This window comes from Cornus florida, unplaced genomic scaffold, assembly GCF_030987335.1.
Source record: "Cornus florida cultivar Cherokee Brave unplaced genomic scaffold, ASM3098733v1 CherokeeBrave_3.0.0_Hap2_Chr01, whole genome shotgun sequence".
Lineage (NCBI taxonomy): Eukaryota > Viridiplantae > Streptophyta > Magnoliopsida > Cornales > Cornaceae > Cornus > Cornus florida.
In genome coordinates, this window is record NW_026775571.1 from 55,447,765 (window position 1) to 55,470,158 (window position 22,394).

Sequence of the window (22,394 nt, forward strand, 5' to 3'; positions counted from 1 at the left end):
CCCAATGGGTCAAGGATGGCAATGTTGTTCTACCTACCCCGCATCGCGAGCCCACCCCGGCAGATCGAGCTAACGCTGATTTCTGTGTTTACCATCAAAGTGTTACTCATCCCACTATTAATTGCTGGGGCTTGCGCCGCCTCTTTCAACGGCGAATGGCAACTGGTGATCTTGAAGTCACCCCTCCTAAGGATGTTCGTCAGTTCTCGTACCCTGATCATCGTGTAGCTGTTATCACCTGCTATGATGAACTTGCAGAAACAAATTCAGGCATGAGGCAGAGCCTTCTTCAAAAGCAGATATGTGTCCTTTGGTCGCCTCTGTTAAACCCAACTCTCCTGCACAAAAGAAAACTTTATCCTTTTCCGATGCTGACAAACAGAGCCCAGGTGCCCAAAATCGACCATTGTATGTACTGGCTTCTATCAAGGGAGTAGAATTCAAGCGCGCTTTTCTTGACAATGGTTCTTCCATCAATGTCATGCCCCTCTCCACCTTTCGCAAGGCTGGCATCTCCGAGGATCGTCTGGTCAAAGAGCCAATCGAATTCGCAGGATTTTTCAATGATCTTCGTCACACGATGGGCTATGTTAATGTTGATCTAGCTGTTAACAAATTCCAAACCTCCACGAAGTTCCACGTTATTGACAGCGACACTTCTTATCACATCCTTCTGGGACGCGCATGGATGCACCGCTTTGGCATTGTCCCTTCCACTTACCATCAACGTTTCAAAGGCATCTAGAATAACAAGGTTGTCACTGTCCCCTGTTCTGATCGCCCTTTTGCCACCTCTGAGGCTCATTACACGGATGCGTTATTCTTCGATGACCTTGATGACTACGCGCAAGACTGCGATGCAACCATTATCAGTACTCCTCTACCCACCTGGGCTGACGCCCAAAGGGCATTTTTCACCCTCCCTCTCCCGTTCAGACAAGCGATGCCCCACGTGAATGCAAACGCGTTCGCCTCCCCAACGGTCGTGTCATCTACCGTTTATGACGGTGCCCGGGGTCAGCAGAGGTTCACTCTACTGACCCCCAGCGTATCAGCCTCGAATTCTCAAGAAAGCACCACTACCGGATCTCGTTGAAGTTAATCTTGCCCATCCCAATGAGCCGCCTCGCATCACGTTCCTCTCGGGTATACTCAGCTCTCAAGATAGATCTCACCTTGTGTCTCTCTTGCAGGAATTTCGCGATGTATTTGCATAGACATACAGCGAGATGCCAAGGCTTCATCCTTCGCTGGTCTCCCATCATCTCAACGTTTTGCCCAACGTTCGCCCAGTTAAACAAGGCTCGCGAACCATCCGGCCAGAGCTTGAGTTGCAAATTAAAGACGAGGTCCAAAAGTTGTTAGCAGTCGACTTCATCAAGCCTATCATCCATCCCACGTGGTTAGCCAACATCGTTCTTGTGCAGAAGAAGAATGGCTAACTCAGGGTGTGCGTTGATTTCAGGGATCTCAACAAGGTCTGCCCAAAGGATGACTTCCCTTTGCCCATTATTGATACTCTGGTCGATGGCACTGCAGGCCATGAAATGTTCTCTTTCATGGATGGTTTTAGTGGTTATAATCAGATCCGGATGGCCGACGGTGATGCAAAAAAGACAGCCTTTCGAACGCCTCTTGGTAATTTCCACTTCACTGTCATGCCTTTCGGTTTAAAAAATGCAAGAGCCACATATCAACGAGCCATGACTGCTATCTTCCATGATCTACTCCATCACAATCTCGAAGATTATGTGGACGATTTGGTGGTCAAGTCTAAACAGAAAGCCAATCACCTCCATGACTTACGCCAAGTGTTCGAGCGTTGCCGCCAATATAATCTCAAAATGAATCCCCTCAAATGTGCCTTTGGCGTCAACCATGGCAAGTTCTTGGGTTTTATGGTCACTTGACAGGGTATTGAGGTCGATCGAGCAAAAGCCAAAGCAATTCTTGACATGCCATCTCCAACGACTTCTAAGCAGCTGAAGAGCTTTCTGGGCAAAGTTTCTTATCTTCGTCGATTCCTGCCAGCCCTCGCGGAGGCCACACACGCCTTTAGTACCCTTGTTAAGGGAAAAGTGAAGTTCTCATGGACGGATATTCATCAGGCCGCCTTCGAGCGGATCAAGCACGTGCTATTGTCCCCTCAGATCATGCATGCTCCACAAAAAGACCAACCCTCTTCCTGTATGTTACTTCTACACCTCGATCCATTGGGGCACTGCTCGCACAGGACATTGATAATCAAGAACGCCCGATCTATTACATTAGTCGTCTGATCCGTGACGCTGAAGAACAGTATTCCCTTATTGAAAAGCATTGTCTCGCCTTAGTCTTTGCCGCGCACAAATTCCGGCATTACTTCCTTGCCCATCGCATCATTCTCATCACTAAATGTGATCCCTACAAGCACCTCCTCTCCAAAGCTATGCTTACAGGCAAGGCCGCACGATGGCTTCTCTCCTTAGAAGAATTTGACATCACTTGCCAACAGCCGAAGGCCATTAAAAGTCAAGCTCTCGCAGATTTGCTCGCTTAATTCCCCAACGCAGCTCATGAGCCCGTGGATGAACAGTTACCTCTCGATGACCTACAGGTCGCCTCTCTCGAGCAAGCTCAGGAATGGCACTTGTCTTTTGACGGTTCTTCCACCACAAAGGGCGGAGGCACGGGCATTGTGCTCTCCTGCCCGACCCTCACCTCTACCACTGCTGTCAAACTTGACTTCAAGTGCACTAACAACAAAGCTGAATATGAAGCACTCATCCTGGGGCTATTAAAAGCACTCGATAAACAGGTCTCCCGGTTATGCATCGATGGCGACTCAAAGTTGATTGTCAAACAGACTTCAGATGAATTTGCAATTTGAGAGCCCTCTTTGGCCTCGTATCGCACAATAATTCAAAAGCTTCTCTCTCGATTCACCACCGTTCGCTTGGCTCATGTCTCTCGATCTGTCAATCGATATCCCGATGCTCTTGCTACGCTCGCCTCCAAACTTGACATCTCTGGCACCACACAACAAATCACTGTTCATAAACAAACACAGCCTGCCATCGCCAGTTTGCTCCCTCTTGAAGATATTACTGATTGGCGACGCCCAATTATCGATCAAATGCAGACCTTCACCGGTTCATTATCCCTTGCTCAGCTCAAATGCTTTCATCTGATCCAAGGAGTCCTTTATCATCGATCCCCCTCTGGCATCCTCAGTAGCTGTCTCGGGGACGCCGAGGCTCGTGAAGTTCTTCACCGTGTTCATTAGCAACATTGTGCCACTACTGATATCGCTCTTTACCGGCGACTCCAGTGCCAAGGCTATTACTGGCCTCAAATGTCCAGTCAGGCTGCCGCGTTGCAGCGCGCATGTGTTGCCTGGCAGAAATGCCCTAATGCGGCTGAGGTCCTCGAGCTCGAGTTGGCTGATTGGCAGACCCCCTTCATTCGTTACCTCCAACATGGTCATCGCCCAGACAATCCAACCTTGGCCGCCAAGCTCAAGCACCAACCCCCACGCTTCCAAGTTTGCGATGGTCATTTGTTCCGCCTCTCTCGCGAAGGGCACCTCCTGCGATGCCTTGCTCGCGCTGAGATCCGTGAAGCACTTCATCAAGCTCACTCCCTCGAGCATCAGGGTGCCTACAAATTATTTCAACACTTGATCCACAAAGGGCTCTACTGGCCAACTATGGAGCACGATGCTAAGATGCTTGTCCAACAATGTCAACCGTGTCAATACCATCACCATCGGATACATACTCCCCCAACAGTACTTCATCCACTTGCCGCCCCTTGGCCCTTCCACACTTGGGGTCTGGACCTCATTGCCAAATCAATCCTACAGTTCGTCAAATGCATTGGATCCTCACAGCTACAGATTTCTTTTCCAAATGGGTTGAAGCCATCCCCTTGCGCCATGCCACAGGCATCGCTGTTACAGCCTTTATTCGTGAAAATATCATTTGCCAGTTTGGCATCCCAGCGATCATCCTCTCAGACAATGGCACCCCCTTTGTTAATTATCGGGTTGCTCAGCTTCTTCAGCAATATAACATCACACAGCGCCGATCTTCTACTTACTATCCCAAAGGCAACGGCCAAGCTGAAGCAACCAACAAATCTCTCCTTAAAATCATTAGTCACACGGTCGCCGAGCACAAGTCTAATTGGGTCGATCAGCTGCCCTTAGCTCTTTGGGCACATCGCACCTCCAAAAAGCGCGCAACAGGCCAAACTCCTTTTTCTCTCCTGTATGGCACAGAAGCTATTCTCCCAATCGAGATTGCTATTCCTGCTGCTGCTTTGGCTGCTCGAAGCGAGGTCGACCACTTCACTCGTCTTGAGGCCTTAGATGAACGACAGCTTTAGCACGCCAACATCTCAAGGTCTACCAACATACCTTGGCAAAATCTTATAAAAAGCATGTACGACCTCGTACCTTCCAGGTCGGTGACCTTGTTCTTAAAGCTGCCAAACACATTATGCACAACACCTCTGCCCCAAAGTTCAACCCCAAATGGGAAGGGCCTTATGTTTTCATTGAGGTCCAACCCAGTGGTTACTGCAGACTGCAGGGTGATGAGCGCAAGGCTGAACCCATAAATTCCAGTTGGTTAAAGCTTTACCACAGTTAGTTCTTTTGTACTTTGCGTTAGTCCTATATCAGAAATAATATATGCAAGTTTATTATCACACCATTTCTATAATTGCTCAACTTTCATTCATTAACAAAAGCTAGTACATAATGGACCTGCTGGTCATTAATCTACAATCACTAGACTACTCATAACTTAGCAGAATGGTTACATCGCCACCAAGCTCGTTGTATGTCTCTTCTACCAGAGCCCGCTGTTGTTCTGCCATCGCCAGGCGAGCCTGAATCTCCTCTATCATACGCCTGTCTCGCGCAATTCGGGCATCTAACTCTGCCATCTCCTTTGCCAGGAGAGCTTGCCCTACCACTCGCTCGCAAGCGTCAAGTCTCTTGTTCAGCCATTCTATTTCCACTCGATCCTTGAGCAACTCAATTAGCTCGCGGGCCTCTTGCACTACTTCATCTGACCCCTCCCCTCGTGCCACACTTGCAAATATTTCGAGTACTCGCCCCAAGGCTTCTTACCCAAAGCGATGGAACATCAGATGTCATCGGATGTCTCCTTCCGATCGCCTCCACCGTCGCTGGTTGCGCTCGGTTCGCCGCCTCTAGCAAAGGGATGAAGTGTGCCCCGATCAGTACCCCTCGCCAGGCTGTCTCCTCTGTCGCAACCATGGCACAATCCACCCCATTCTGTTGCCTCTCTTAGACTGGGGGCACTCCACCTATCCCACTATTTTTGCCACTTTCAGTTTCCTCGCCCGACAATCGCCTATTTAAGGTACTGTTTGAGCCTTCCAGGGAAGATTGCGATTGCAGCACTTCCACCTCGTGAGGGCCCATCTGTATCTCTGCTTCCATATCTTCCAACCTTACGGTGTCTCCTGAGGCCTGCTCTTCCTCTGCTACCTCTTCTTCCTCCTTCGCATTGGATGCCCCCTCACCCGGGTATTCTAATAGCAGTGGGGGCATCAATGATTTTGGTATCGAGGACTTCTCCACTCGTGGCATATGCAAGATGGTTATCGGCGTCTTCTTTACAATCTCTGACACCTCCACTAAACTTTTCGCCCGCGCTCTATGCCTCCGCCGTCTCCCCTTTTCCACCCTCGGCGAGGCATCATCACTACTGAGCTCCACCACTTCTTCTGTCTCCCCAACTGACTCTTCATCCTCTGACACTTGGATTGCTGAAGCTTTCCGTTTTTGCCGTCTCCGGTCAGCAATCGGCTCTTCACTGACCACTTTCTTGGACTGGGCCTCCGTCGATGCCTTTTTATCTGCTCTTGGCTCGACGGGTGCAACGGATACATACACCTTGGGCACCGCATCATACGCTACATCGCCCATTTCTGCATCCAAAGGAGCATTATCGATCTATGGCCTCGCACTCCTGGCCTAAGCATGCGTAGGGACACATCATCCTTGTATATAGGCATGGGAGCAAAAAGACGAGGAGTCTGCAGGCAAAACCTCCTGAAGGCACCCACGCAATCTGCCCAAAATTGCGTGTATTTTCCTGTTATATCCCCGTGGCGATTTCGCGAAGGAATCACGATACTGCCAGTTTCTTCCTCGGATAGGTCGTATAGTACACTATACCGGAATAAGACTTTGTCAAATTCATCAAATCTTTCTTCCAAGCCACAGTCGCTTGGAACCCCTTGATCATAGCCAAATTGCCTGGGTACCCGCTTTGGGTTGTACACTTTGCTCACATCACCCAGCTCAAATCACCCGGGCAGATGTCCTGGCAGCACCACCAAGGCAAAAGTTTGCTCATCTGCATCCCCCGTTTCTTGCCTTGGTGTGATCACTCTTGAATCTTCCCAATAGATCCCCATGTCCGCCACCCCTGTTATCTCCTCTCGATAGGGCCTGAACACAAACTCTCGTTCGGAGTCTATCACTTCCCCAAGTGCTCGCCTGCACATCTGCCCCTGACCAACGTCTTCCTCGTGCCCCATGGTCACTCAATTCCAAGGGTAAAGGGCTATACGCGGGGAATCTCTAGTACAAGAACATCTGTAAAAAACCACTGGCTACATAGGACACCATGGGGTAGCGGCCAGTCGAGCGCGTGATATCCTTAGCAATCATGTCCAATCGATGGTACAGTGTTCCCAAGAATAACGGCCCCAGTGGGATCGCAATCCCACTTGCTATCTTCACCGCTACTAGACACCATCGACTCAAGGGTGCATCGTCTGAGTCCCTGGGAATATATACTTGGACAACTAGCACAGTATATATGCTGCGAGCTCTGCAGGATGTCCAATCTTGTCTCCATCAACAAAGGGACGCTCGGACTTGTCCCCCTTGAAGGAAAGCTGTAGGTCCTTGAACCAGTAGCGTATCCAGGCACCTGTTGTACATTTTCTGGCTCCTTCCACTCTCTCTTCGCGTTTAGCCCCCTTCGCATTAAAAAAGGACCCATAACTCTTGGTCTTCTCCAACCCTTCCTCTAATGCAGTCATGATACCCTTCTCTGCTTCATCCATCGTCAGGGGTACTGTATACCCTCTACCCATGACATGCAGGCCTAGTAATTGGGCCATGTCTTCCAATGTAGGCGTAAATTCTCCCCACTTCGCCACAAACGTGTGGGTCGTACTACACCATCTCGACACTAGCAATTCCAATCCTGGGATATCGCGCGGCACTTTCAATTTGCGGGACAGACGCATAGCTCGCGCAACTCGTGCTTGTCGCAGCCATAGCATATACATTTTGTTGCTGAAGATGTGCTCAGACCACTCCTCCCATCCTGCACATGGGCCCACTGGCGTTTTAAACTCCATAAAACAAAAGGAATACATCTCTTGTTCAATGGCAAATCGGTGCACAGAGTCTGCCGGCGGTCCAGAACCTATCCATGGGCCAAAAGAACGGAGCCCTCTTCCATTCCTCCTCCGGCGGTACTTCCGGCGCTGGTTCACCGGGTTTGCTCAACTGCTTTCTCTTTGTCATTTTCTCGAATACCTTACCCGCTCTTACACAGTAATAGCTTTGCTGCCCTCACACACTCGTTTGTTTAACACAGTACGCTCACTTCACTTTGCTCCTTGACCTGGCACAGCCTTTCCTTTTTCTCTTTTCTTTCTGTAATGGCTTCCCCTCTCTCCGCCCTGGTTCTATATATATAGATCACAGTTAGAGTCTTGGAGAAGACGAAGACACCGAACAGTTGTGTCTCATCACCTCCCCATTAAATACATAACTGACAGTCGCCGAAAAGACATCGGTTTCCAAAGCAAGACATTATTACGTTTCTATGCACGCGCCGCTTTATCCTTTTATTTCAAAATTCAAAAACGCCACGTGCAGGGGGACTAAATGTGGACGTGGTCTAGCCACGTCACCAAGGGCCAAGTCAAATAGTCAACACTTTGACAAAGTCCACCTCAGCAAAGCATGTGATAGTTGATCACTGGACTCAATCTTAGCCCTACATTCGGTCGACGGGCCTTGAATCTAATACATTGTCGATCGACGGGCATTGAACCTCGATCTGACCTTTTGACAATCTGTCGGTCGATTGGCCTTGAACCTCGATCTATTAATCATAAATCATCGATCAACGGGCCTTGAACCTTGATCCGAGTCACAAATTGTCGATCGACGAGCCTTGAACCTCGACCTGACCCTTTGACAATCTGTCAATCGACGGGCCTTGAACCTCGATCCGACCCTTTCATAATCTGCCGATCGACGGGCCTTGAACCTCGATCTGACCTTCACAATCTGTCGATCGACAGGCCTCAAACCTCGATCCGACTTTTTATAATCTGTCGATCGACGGGCCTTGAACCTCGATTTGACATTACCATGAACCATCGATCGGTGGGCGTCGAACCTCGATCCAAGCAACGAAGAGTTATGGTAGGGCTCTTCAAATGACATTGGGACGCATAAGGTATTTTGGAATGGAGGATGGAAAATTAGTAATGTCTTGCCCACTAAGGCAAGACCCAGTCTAAGAATAAGAGCAAAAGACAGTTGGAATAGTACAATTGCCTTTACAGCCTGCCGTTTTTGGATTATTCACCAGGAAAGGTACACTTGACAATGGATCCAAAAATGTAGGGATTAGGGCAACATGACCCAAAAAGGAAATGACCCTGACCCATTCTCAACATGGAGGCCCAACAATGTACCACCTGGATGACCTAGAGTTATAAAAAGAGGGTAATGACGAAAAAAGGAGGTAGGAACTAACAACAGCTTCTTCCCTACCATTGCTCCAATTCTCTGACTGGACTGGTTTTCTCTCCCTTTTTCCACCTTTCTGCATTTCTCATATTGCTTGGTGATATATTCCCAGACCTCTTCTCTTTGACTATTCAACCGACGAGAACCAGGTATCTATAGGTATCACAGTCAATCCCCGTCGAAAATGAAGGAGTTTGCACAAACCCATCGGGTCCACGCCAGCGAGGATGCTGGTCCAAATAGAGGGTAGGCGGCAAACGAGCCAAGCCAAGCCGAGTAGTGGAATTTTTGAGCTCGGCTCAGGTTTGTAACAGGGTGCTCGAGCTCGACTCGAGCTTCCATCTTGGTGTTTGAACGCAGTTCAGTATTACTCGAGGTCGGAGCTCGCTTACAAACCCACGTGTATCATAGATTCATATACAATAGACACACATATACAGATACAAAGAAATCAAACCCACATATATTACAATACACACATAGATACAGAGAAGTCTATACAGCTATAGAAAAATACCTGGATCGTTGTAGTCATCAACGTTCCGATGTTGCCATAGTATCCTCACCATCCTCTCATGGCAGAGAGAGATTACGCAGAGGATTGTGACAGAGAAGCATGAGTTAGCGATGGAGAGAGCAGTAGCGGCAAGGGACGCAGAGAATTGTTGCAGAGAATTGAGAAGCGGTACTGTTAGGAATGGATGGAAAGACGAAGGGTTTATATAGATGGGCTCCAGAATATGGGCTTGGTTATGGGCTGTTTAATTTGCTTGGGTTTGGGCTGTCCTCATTTTAAAGTGTTGGTGTTACATTAATTTGGATTAGGCCGGGTTAAGTTTGAATGGAGCTAAAACTTTTTAAGTTAAAAAGAAGAGATGAGCCCAAATGTATGACGTTTTATATATATATATATATATAGAGAGAGAGAGAGAGAGAGAGAGAGAGAGAGAGTGTGATAATTGCTTGTTCACCGTGGAGCAAGAAATTTTACTCACGCTATGTATAATAACAGTTAGATATAATCCTACAGTCATATTACAATAACCTGGATCCTCAAAGTTAAGTATTCTCAAAGTTATAGTAGGCTGAATTCGCTATAGAATGACACGTAACATTAAAAATTTATCTACTGTTGATGTTAAACCACAAAACTGCACCATTTTGAAATATAAAAAATTTACCAAAGTTTAAAAAATGCACCATTTTAAATTAAGGAAAATTCACAATACTCTAACGACGTTTAACATCGTTATCTCTCCCTCATCTTTTCCAAAAAAAAATCGTGCAAGCAATTATTTGGAACCAGGGTTGTGTGAGTATTACTATTTAAAAAAAAAAACAGAGACACGACTTGTTTCAGATATGAATAAGGAGGAGAGAGATAGAGGATCTTTTTTTTGGAAAAGATGATGGAGAGATAATGATATTAAACGTCGTTAGAGTATGGTGAATTTTCCTTAATTTAAAATGATATAGTTTTTAAACTTAGGTAAATTTTCCTTGATTCAAAACGATGCAATTTTTAAACTTTGGTAAATTTTTCTTATTTTAAAACGGTGTAGTTTTCAAAGTTTCTTTAAATTAGTTGACATGGTTTAACATCAGCAGTAGATAGGTTTAACACTAGCAGTAGATAGGTTTTTAATGTTACGTGTCATTCTGTACCGAATTCAACTTATGATAACTTAGGGAATATTTAACTTAGAGGATCCAAGTCCATATTACAAAACCCCCAATCTCATTTCCTAATCCAACAAAATCACTATTATACTTACTCCTTATTTAAAGTTTCCTAAATTAATATTCAGAAAAATAAAAAAATAAAAAATGTCTACTATCAACACAATAGATAAGATCCCATACTTCGTGTGATACCCCTAATTTCCGAACGCGAGTTAATCAAGTATTCGTCCAAAAATGGATAATATCAAACAATTAATAATAAATAAACACATAATACAAATGAAATAAAAATAAATAAATAATATCGCCGAAAAGGAGAAACTAAATAATAATTATATAATCTTTTGATACCAATCTCAAGATAAATCCAATAAATTCCAAACGTAAATAATCCTTCAAAGTACAACTTGGAAATCCGTATATCACGGACCTTAATAAAATAATCCCATAACTAAAACAATAAAAATTATTATGACAAACGCAACGAATCCAAGTTGAATAAAGAATCACAATAGAAAATTAAACATACTATACAAAGAGCACAAAGATTTATACGTGGTTTAGCAACAGCCTACGTCCACGGTTGGAATCCGGCGAAAGTTTTCACTGTGTGTAAAATCGAAGATTACAAGTTTTCAGCCCCTCACTCTGTTTTTATATAAATTTCAAGGTTTCTCTCTTACCCCACTCCAAACGCTAAGTGCCCTTATATATTGGGTTACAAGAGACTAATTAGGGTCCACGACCCATGAGCGAAAAACGGGTTAAAAAATCCAGGCCACAATATCACAAAAAGCTTGGGCCCACACAAAGCTCATCCAACGAGTCGCCGGGTTATAAGCGGGTCGCAACGCGACCCAACACCAAATTAAGGCCATGATATCATAAATCTCCACCTTAGCTCGAATTACGCCAAGCTCCACAATCTACAACTATTCCTTTCGCTGCCTCTACATGCCCCTGAGGGCCTCAGCAACTGCAAGTACTAATCAAGTCCAGACAATGTTTGAACTTGAGTGTAGGATTAACCTTAGTCATCATATCTACCGGATTCTCTGTTGTCCCAATCTTCCTTACTAAAAGCACCCCGTGCAACCATATCTCTGATCAAGTGAATCCTGACATCAATGCGTTTGGTCCTCTCATGGAACATCTGATTTTTAATCAAATGTATGGCATTCTGGCTGCCGCAAAACACAGTCAAATCATTCTGCTGCAAGCCCAAATCACCAACCAAGCCTCTCAACTATAGAGTTTCATTCACTGCCTCTGTAGCTGCCATATACTTAGCCCCAGTAGTAAACAATGCAACTACGGGCTACAAAGTCGCCTTCCAACTGATCACACTCCCACAAAGAGTGAAGACATACCATATCAAGGACCTCCTCCTATCAAGATCTCCAGTATAATCCAAATTAATATATCCAGCAACACTCCCATACGTGTCGCTACCTTTGTCATAGACTTACCCAACATCTGCAGTGCCTCACAAGTATCGTAATATCCACTTTACAGCCGGTCAATGGACCTTCCCAGGTCTATCCATGTATATGTTCACTACACTAACTGTATATAAAATGCCTGGCCTAGTGCACACCATAGCATACATAAGGTTATTAACTACATTAGTATAAGGAACACGAGACATGTGTTCCACCTCCTCCTTGATCTGTGGTGACAATCATACTGTAAGTCTAAAGTGGGTAGCCAATGGAGTATTCACAGGTTTTGATGTCTGCATACTGAAACATTCCATCACCTTCTTAACGTATTTTTTCTGTGACAAATACAATTTGCCCCTTCCTCTATCCCTGTGAATTTCCATTCCCCATATCCTATTTGCAGCACCAAGATCCTTCATCTCAAATTCACCACTAAGCTAAGCCTTCAATATGTTGATTTCAGACATGTTCTTGTAAGCTATCAACATGTCATCAACATACAGCAACAAGTACAAATACGAACCATTTGAGAGCTTCCTGTGATACACACAACTGTCAACTTACTCCTACAACAGCCATCCCCAACCATAAAGGTGTCAAAATGCTTGTATTGCTGTTTAAGAGATTACTTCAGCCCATGTAAGGACTTTTTTAGTAGGCAAATATGATCTTCCTTTCCCAGAATCTCAAACTCCTCAGGCTGATGCATATAAATCTGCACTTCCAACTCACCATGCAAAAAAAAACAGTCATGACATCAAGCTATTTGTCACGACCCGAACCTGGGGTCCGAAATGCTAACTGGGTCCTTACTCAAACCCAAAAACACCCATGGGTAAAATGGCTAACTCAAGGTATGAAAGTGAATGAGATAACTCTAAGTGAGTCATACAATGTCAACATAAGTCTAATTGGTCATTTGGGCTCATGCCACAAGGTTCAAAACATAAGAATGATGGTTTCACACAATTGCACCTTTTAGTTCCAAAGATTTTTGGAGTAGTCTACACTAAAGAAGCCATAACTATCTCCACAAATATAATCTATGACTGGAATTAGTACCATGGAAAGCTGACTTCGAGCCGGTTAGTTTAGACTCAAGAACGACCCAATTTGAGTTTTAAATGAGGGAGCTATGGTTGTTTGAAGTTTGGGTCAAAGTGCAGAAAACTACTTTTAGGATTTCACCATTTTAAGCCCTATGCTCGAGCACAAAGCCATACTTTGGCCATGGCATGGTTTCTAAGGTACCCCTTTAGTTATAAGTCCATCTCAAACCCCTCAAACCTGTCCCCAAATATATAATCCACAGTTTATAACCACATGAAATCATTATACATAAAAAATCAAGTACTTAAAGATTCAAAATGAACTTGCATTATCATGCATTCATTGCCCCATTATATATTCAAAACATAGAGTTTCTAGAGTCCATAATTACAAGTCTTAAGGATACTTCATTACATTACAAAGCCAAAGTTCATATAGCTCTTACATAGTATAAGTCAAGAATTTACAATATAAACATTTATACAACAAAAGATATCACAACTCATAATCTCTAGTTTCGTCTATGCTTGTGGAGAAATGTATTCCATAACCACCTTTCCATAACCTGAAAAATAGTAAGGAGTGAGCACAACGGCTCAATAGAAGATGCCTAAAATGCACTCCTTAATGCTTCCGTGAATCCAAACAAAGAATAGCGACAAGGAAAGAGTTCATGCTTATTCGGGAATTAATAGTCGTCACATAATGTAATCTCATGGATGCAATGGATTTCAATGCTAATTAGGTGCCAATGACTCCCTCTTTTTCAAAATTCCATCCAATGCCTCAATCATTTTTCCCAAAAATCATTTTGTTTTCTTTTCAAAACATAACTTCCTTCATTTCAAAAATCTATTTTTGCCTATTTCATGCCCAATGTAATGTATGACCCTTACATGACTTCAGTGTCTTGTAAACATGATAAATTCAACTTCAAACACTATGATTATAAGTCATGCCATGATAACAACTAACATGTCAGTTTTTAAAACACAACAATATGATCATTCTTACAGAAAATCAACGGCACAACTAAGGTGATTTAAACAGAAGCAACAAATATTGATTTCGGCGTCCATGCTACTTTACACAACACAAATGAGTAAGAAATTTCCAGTTTTAAACACAAAACAAAACCAACATTTAGGAATCTTAAATTTTAGTTTTCTAAGCTCATATTAAGCACCATCCTAGAAGCCAAAATTTCAGTTTTTGAAACACAACAATAACAATAACAAGCTCACCTAAAAACAATTCCATAGTTGAGTTAAATTAGTTTGGAATTTCAGTTTTATAAACAACTATAATATCATCTTTACAATTATTAATTTCTCAGTTTTGCGCACATAAAAGCAACCAACATTTAGAGGAGCTCAATTTAAGCATTTAAATCACTTAACACATCATTACTATATAAGTTACAAATTTCATATTTGAAACACATAAGCATACTTGTAAAAATTTCAATACTAAGCATGTAATAGTTCAAAACTTAAGAAATTAATTCACAAGAGATAAAGAAATTATGGTTTAAAAAAACCCCTACCTCAAGCCAAACCAAGCCAAACAGACAAAAAAAACCCCAAAATTCATGCTTCAAAATTCACCTAATGGCAACCAATAAGCACCAATGTAGAGAGGAAAACAAGAGGAGTAAAATCCCCTCTCGAAGCCCAACCAAATTCCCACTCCAAAGGGAATTTCAAAAAATCAAATTAAAGGGAAGGGTCTGATTTTTACATCAATGGAACTCCCTCTCTCGAAGGAAAATTTTCTATTCTTATGGCAGCCCCAAAATCCTCCTAGAAGGCCCTCAAAACTAAGCTTTAAAAAGGGGTAACAATGGAGGAAGAAATGGAGCTAAGGATTAAGAAGAAAGAAAAAGAAAAGCGGAAGAAGGAAAATTGATGCATGTTGTTGAAAGTTTAGTCAAAACATTAAGGAAATGCAACCAACTATGTGTATAAGTGTCAACACATATGCATGGTCAAAGGTTAACCATAGAAAGACTAAAATACCCCTCAAAGGTTACTAATTCACAATAATGCCATATCTATATCAATAGTCCATTCTACCCTCACATAATGAACAAATAATGTACAAAACAGTTAATTAATCTTGAAAAATAATTTTAGGATCCAAAAATTCGGGTGTGGGACCCACACGAGCTCCTGGGCCGAAAATTCAAAAAATGGCAAAATGGCTTAAAATGCATAATTAAGAGTTCAAAACTTAAAGAAATAACCCAAATCACTTTCGGAACCCTCGTGGGACGCAAAACGAGGCGCAAAAAAAGAATAAATATGAAAATTCGAAAAATGCCCGAAAAATGAAAAAAAAGTGCGAAACATCACAACCTACCTTCCTTAAAAAGATTTCATCCTCGAAATCTACCTTCCTTAAAAAGAAAAAAGGCATCTTGTCTACCACGGTCACATAGTCTGCCAAGAAAACTCTAACCAATGACACAACACCATCTCTGAAGTCAATAGAAAATTGATATAAACGGTTAAAGAAACTACTTATCTCTAGGTCACTAGTGACCCAAAATGTAACATAACCTTAATGTCATCACCAAAAGACAAATATTACTAGAAACTATCAGACTTCTACCAGTTAGATCCAACACACAACAGTCTACACAATGCACACCAAATACTAACAAGGAAAGTGGATACTAAATCTCTCGATAAAACCTACTCACAAGCTCAAATCGCAACTCCAAAGATACTGACAACGCCATTCCCGACGTCCATCGTCATCATTAGCTGTGCCATAGCTGCACAACTAACTACCAATTCCAATACTAAACAACATGACATACCAGTCAAAAGATAAGGAAAAACTACTAGTACACTGACATATACAATCCACAATGTCCATTCCACAAGAAACTCACTTCTAAACAAAACATCACATTCCCATTCACATAGAAAAACCATTGACCTTTGACCCGACATCAAGTCAAAGAAAGACTGACTCAAGAAAATGGTTGGCCAAGCCATTCCCATCGCCAATCCAACCCGAACACCAATGTCATTTTTGTCCTTAAGTCTAATACTTAAATAACTCAAGGTAACATCGACACATGATCCACAATCTATAATCCAGACTCTTTCGGTTATAACATCTCGAAACAATCATTACTATAACGAAGGACTTCACCTCCTTCTGCGAAGACAAGACAACCAATCATAATCAAACCCTCATTCAAGGTCCCTAACAAAAGAGGTAACTCTATAAAAGCCCACTGATTGGTCATTGACTATCACAATAATAATAAACCCTTTGCAATAGCACAAATTATTCTAAAATAGGGCTATTGGTCGGGTAAGTCGAACCACTGGATTGCTAGTTTATGACAACCAAGGTAGTTAAATTCACTTTTGGTTTGATGAAAGGGGTATAGAGTTGTGTTTGATTTGTCACTTAAATTAAAATTTCATAAAACAATAATGTGCAAGAAATTTAGAGGAAAGAAATTTAGATAGAAAGGACTAGGGAAGTGAATCCACTCCAACCCCTTACACATGCTAATATATGATTTGGTCGTCGTCTTACCATAATGGTACTTGTATGTTCTCATTGTGCACATTTGGATGAAGGATACCTTGTTGGTCTATGTGACCAAGGTCCTCAACATGATCATTATTATGGTCATCCATTGATAGATTGGTTCTATTTGAACTTCCACTTCCCCTAAGATTTCTAACGATGGATTCAAGATGCAAATCAAGAGGGACAAGAACGACAACATGCATGCACAATGTGAAAGCACATAAACACTATGAACGAACAAACACTATGCCTTCACAACAATGCAATTAGACTTCTTCCACAAACACTGAACCCATACTCCTATGCTTTAACAACAATGATGCAAAGAACAATTAAAAACAAGCCTCCACGCGGGCCAACGATTTAACTAAGGGATTGAGTAAAGAAAGTCTCACAAAGGTCCTTTAGCACTTCAATTCCAAATTTAAAGCTTAGCTTAGCAAATTTTTTAAATTTTTAGCTTTTTAGTTTCTTTGTTTTGCTTGAATGCTCATTTGCTTGCTTCTTCTCCAACAATGCACCTAGTCAACTAAGAACAACACAATAAGTAACCAAAAAGAAAAATAAAAAATAAAGTAAAGACACGATCAAAAGAGTACTAATCCTAATTGATTCCACAAATACAACGTTGCCTAATCAAATCAATCCCCGGTAACAACACCAAAAACTATGATCGTCGTCCTACCATAAGCTTAAGAGTTGGCATTAAAGCGAAGGCCAAGAGTTTTACATTTGTAAAAGCCACTACTACCTTTCACTATAAATATAGCTAGGGCGAATAGGGATTGTCCCAAGGTATTGGAGTCGTACTTGGTTGTGGAATCGCTATTAGGGTTAGTAGGTCGAGTGATCAAACAAATGGTTGGTTGGTTGATTAAACTAGAGAGCAACTAAATTAAATTAAGTGATAACAAAAGAATGCAACTAAGAACAAATAAGAGAGATAAGAGTCTTGGGGTTTAGAGATCACCACCAAGCAATGCATTTCTATACCATTGACAAGTGACTAATGAGGGCAAATGGTGTGTTGTAATATTGATGTGTATGTGTGTTTGGTTGATTCAACAAGCAAGGATGACTAGTTAAGCATGTTTTGTCTAAACATCATGTGAAAGGCACAATATATCTAAGCAATGAAACATATATTGTCTAAACAACATGTGAAAGGCACAATAGATCAAAACAAGTCATTAATCCTTTCATTAAGCTCACAATCCAAATACAACACAAGGTTAGAGACATATGCTACTTGCATTCAAAAGCTTGGATCATCAAACAACAAGCATGGATTGTCCTCCCATTTAACACTACACTACAACTACACTACATCTACACTACTAGCATGAAAATAAACTAGGGGAGAGGCACAATCCATCAAGGAATAAGTATAAACCATCAAGAAAATCACAACAACATTCCATTAAGCACTCTATTTTGACAATCTCTAAATCTATAGCATCAATACACATAGACATGCATCAATAACACTAAATCTAGATAAAGCACATGAACATCTATTCTAACATACATAGACATATGGATAAAATGAAATGATCAATTGAAAGCATTTAACCACATAAATCATTGAATAATCAAGATCTATACATATCAAAGTGTCAAAACATTAATTATAACACTAATCCCTCAATAATACACAAGGTTAAGATATAGAAAGCATGCTTGGGGCTAACTGTAGCCCCAAAAGGATGTCTAGCCACTCATGGTGATGTTGTTCCAACCCTCAAGAGCTAACTCCATGGAAGAAATCTGCTCATTGTTGATGAAGAACTCCAATGGTGTCTATAGCCTCCTTCTTCTCCAAGCTTGCCTCCTTTGAGAATAATCCCTAGAATTGTATATATCTCAAAAAGTGCATCATATTCCTTTTATAGGTAGGTAAAGTGACACATAAAATGAGCTGGGGTCGTGCAAAGAAATATTCTCTAATGATTGGATAGAGGATGGATTGAACAAGCTGGTTTTTTAACTTTTTCACACTAGAGGAAGTTCGATCGATCGAACCTTGGACTTGGATCGATCGTACTTGGCTGAGATCTATTGAACTGAGGCTAGATCGATCCAACTGGTTGAGCTTTTTGGTAAAAGACAAATCTGAGATATTTTGAGAGATATTTTTAGGAAAACGACAAAAGCGATTAGTGGGTGGTACAGCTGTGGATAAGATCAATCATTTGAATAAGGACAAAAGTGTTCGATCGATCGAACTTTAGACTTTCTGCTTTGGGTCAAGGTTTGGATCTATCTTGAAGTACTGAGATCGATCAATGTTCGATCGATCGAACCTTGAAGTTGGATCGATCGAACTTTGTTGCTTCCCACCTTTGGCTTCATTTACTTCTTTCTTTCTCCACTTTGCTCATTTCTTTGTTTAATCCCAGAATTGCTTCAATTAAGCTCTTATTTGGCTGAGTTAACTTATTTTTGGGATAAGTGCCTGAAAATAGAAATATTACGAAATCAATCTAAAACGGTAAAGTAAGATAGATAAAGGTACTAGAATACCTAAGCTTAAGGGGTTTAAATACGCACTTTTCAGTACTCATCATGATTGATTCGGGGAAATAATACACATATGTGACCATGATATGTAGCAACACGTGGTTGCAACAATATTTTCAAGAAATTCATTAAATCACAAGGCAAGAATAACTTATCAAAGCTTCACATGCTTATACCTAAACTAGTGTGTAGCCTTCGACATACTCACTAAGCTAGAGATTATCAAGCCTTCAATTAAATGATAAAAGCACATGGAGTCAAGAGACAAGATTAACCCATCAAAAGGAAGCCCTAAGCTATGGATTAACAAATTTCTCATAAACCATGCCATTAAAACCATTTCATAATCTCATTTCCATTATCACTATGAAAATGCTAGCCAAACAACCATGAGAACAAATAATCTAAGACAACATAATTGATTCAATGTGATCATTTATATAAATTAATATTCATTACACATTGTAAAATGCTCTAGATTATGAAACTTAGCCCATACATACATTTCATTCCCCAAAATAAATCAAAATTAAAGCATGCTTACAAGGATGGGCTTCATCTCCTCCTTAGAAAGGGAGTTAGTTATCCATATGAGCAATAGAGGAAGCAAAAGAGAAGATGAGGCCTTCCATTTTCGCACCTGAAGGGTCAAGAACAACCCACACACACAGCACTCAATATTTATCTCTCTAAACCTTCCAAAAAATGTGAGATCCCCTTTCCAAAACCTCTAGCCCCTTATTTAGCCACCCAATCCTCCTTTTCCCTCCATTTTCGTGCCTCCTCCAACCTTAGGAGCAATCAGGACCACACAAAAAGGGTCAAGGGGACAACATTGGAAGAAACAATGCAACCATACCCACTTATCTGCAGATCGGCGGGCGCCCGCGAGGCGCTGGTGGGCGCCTGTGGGTGCTTGAATCTCGAAGGAGGCCACTGGAGGATTTCGCAGGCGCCCGTGGATCTGCGGCGGGAGCTGCGGTGCTTGATGGCGGGGGCCTGCGAGACACGACGGGGCCCCACGGATGAGGGGTTGTTACTGGGCTATTCGGCAGGCGCCCGCGGACTTCCTGTGGGCACCCACATCTGCTGGCTTGACAAAACCTCACCTCTTTTTCCTTGAATTCCTTGGGTCGGCCTGTACACACGGTCTTTCTCCTGGGTGCAGTGCAATAAATCTCATCAGCTCAATGAATTCTTTAGCTTGGCCAAAATGGCGGTTTCCAGCAACGGTGCACTTCGATTCTTCAAGAATTCCACAAAACCGCACTAATAACCATTTTTGGGGAACCAACTTGACAAAAGATAGAAGAATAAAAATAAAGCTAAATTGTACATTAGAATCAACTAAATGGACTTAGCTAATGCAAATAAGGGCGCTTGAATATGCAATATTCGGCTCTTATCACACCCCCAAAACTTACATTTTGCTAGTCCCATAGCAAAACCAAAATACAGAACCTAACAAAAATGGCAACATTTTAAATGCCATCAACATGCAGTACAAAGCTCAAATGTAACTTGGAACATATAGAATGACGGAGACAGAATCATTAAGCAGACTACTTTGCATATATGAAGCTTTGATATACAAAATGGCAAAACACACTTCAACTTTCATGCATCAATCATCATAGTCTATATAAACACTTCAATTGTCATTTCTTGAAAAGAATTCAACTCTTGCGTTAGTGAAAGTGAACCGGATTCCCAATACGTGGCTTTTACCTTCTCTATCCAATTTTAAAACACCAGCCTTTAAATCTTTGAATTTCCTTTTAAATGAGATCACTAAGGCATGAATTTATTCAAACGACAATTTTTTTTTTTTTATTATTATTTTTTTAATGTAGTCGTGCAATACCGAAATCCCTTAAGCTTTCTAACTAACCCATGTAGCAAATGTTAGGCCAGCAATTCCCAAACCAGATGGCTTTAGGGTACCAAGTGTAAAGACATTCCAAGGGCTTAATAACTCGAGTTGGCAAGGCTACGAACTCCATCTAACCATAATTATTTATTATTATTATTATTAGTATTATTATTATTTTGTGAATGAGCGTGCAATGCCTAAGTCCCTTAAGCTTTCTAACTAACCCATGTAATAAGTGTTAGGCCAGCAACTCCCAAACCAGATGGTTTTAGGGTGCTAAGTGTGAAGACACTCCTAGGGCTTAATAACTCGAGTCAGTAAGGTTACAAACTTAAACTAGTCATTTTCATTATTCAATATCTCTCTCTTTTTTTTTTTTTAGAAGTTCATGCCGAAAATATCCATTTATTAGGATCATCAATTCAAATCAACTGAATCATGGTCAAGGTCAATTAGGTTGCATACCTCACAATTAGGTTTCCGATGTGCATCTGTGCAGTGTGAAGCATAGAAGAGTAAGAATTCCAACGAAAATCTAATTGGAGCATTTATACAAACCAACGTGAATTAACATGAATATTTCAGATTTTTCTTTTATTTTCAAAACTATCTTGGCTTCTATACACAAAGTATTAAACACATGTTCAATTTTCGATGAGTTCCATGATTACACTATCATTGCTTCCAACAAAATGATTTTATTAACTTACATGAATCAAGTTAAAGTCATGCGAGCAAAAATGTAATATCAAAAATGCAACAATGCACCCCCAAACTTGAATGTCACATTGTCCTTAATGTGAGAAGACAAAGAAGGAAAAGGAATGGAAAAAAGGGTACATAGAACAATAATACCAAGTGAAGGAGGAAATTCAGTGGCGGTGCAAAAATAAACCACTTCGTGAATTCCAGGAGCATGCCTCCAAACTTGATTTCAAAAACCTGTCAAAAGATATCTATACACAGCAAACATCATATGAATCCAAACAAAAAGGAATAAAAATAACTGCAATTTATTTATCTAAAAAGTAGAATCCATGAAAAGTAGCAAAAGAAGTGCAGTTATAAGTTCAAAATAAATAACTGGAAAGTAAATGTCAAATGCGGCCCCAAAATAAGTCTAAAAAGTACTACTAGCAAGAAAAATAGAAACTAAAATCATGAAATCACTCCATCATCGGAGTGGAGGAGTAACCGCCAGGCACGCCAGGTGCACGGTCAATCAATGTCTGGAGCATGTCTTTCAAAACCTGCTGACTTTCCTGAGTAACCTTAACGGTGCTCTTTATGCTTTTGAGGCGCATGCGAAAAGCATCAAGGTGAGCACTAAGATTATAATAATGAGATTGGGTCATGACAGGCGGCGGCGACGCAACAAGGGCAGCCGGAGCAGTATGGGCATCATGAACAGGGGGGAGCAGGAGCCACAGGGGAAGCCGGCGCACCCCAATCCAACGCATCC

The 22,394-nt window shown here is 41.8% G+C and overlaps 2 protein-coding genes across 8 annotated transcripts in view; one reads left to right on the forward strand and one right to left on the reverse strand.

Moving 5' to 3' along the window:
* The window catches only part of LOC132297474 (uncharacterized), a 56,520-nt gene extending 47,000 nt beyond the window's left edge, over positions 1-9,520 (reverse strand). For 4 of the 7 annotated variants that reach the window (XR_009479237.1, XR_009479235.1, XM_059794921.1 and 1 more), the window contains exon 1: positions 9,324-9,519. The gene's annotated coding sequence lies outside the window, so the exon portion shown is untranslated. Of the gene's footprint in view, positions 1-9,323 lie in introns of all 7 variants that reach the window. The other 3 variants (XR_009479242.1, XM_059794922.1, XM_059794923.1) reach the window with 1 other exon arrangement.
* On the forward strand, positions 3,721-4,634 carry LOC132272531 (uncharacterized). Its single transcript, XM_059773663.1, has 2 exons — positions 3,721-4,320; positions 4,446-4,634. Exons 1-2 carry the CDS (start codon positions 3,721-3,723, stop codon positions 4,632-4,634), a joined length of 789 nt encoding a protein of 262 aa, XP_059629646.1.
* Positions 9,521-22,394: the final 12,874 nt, after the last annotated feature.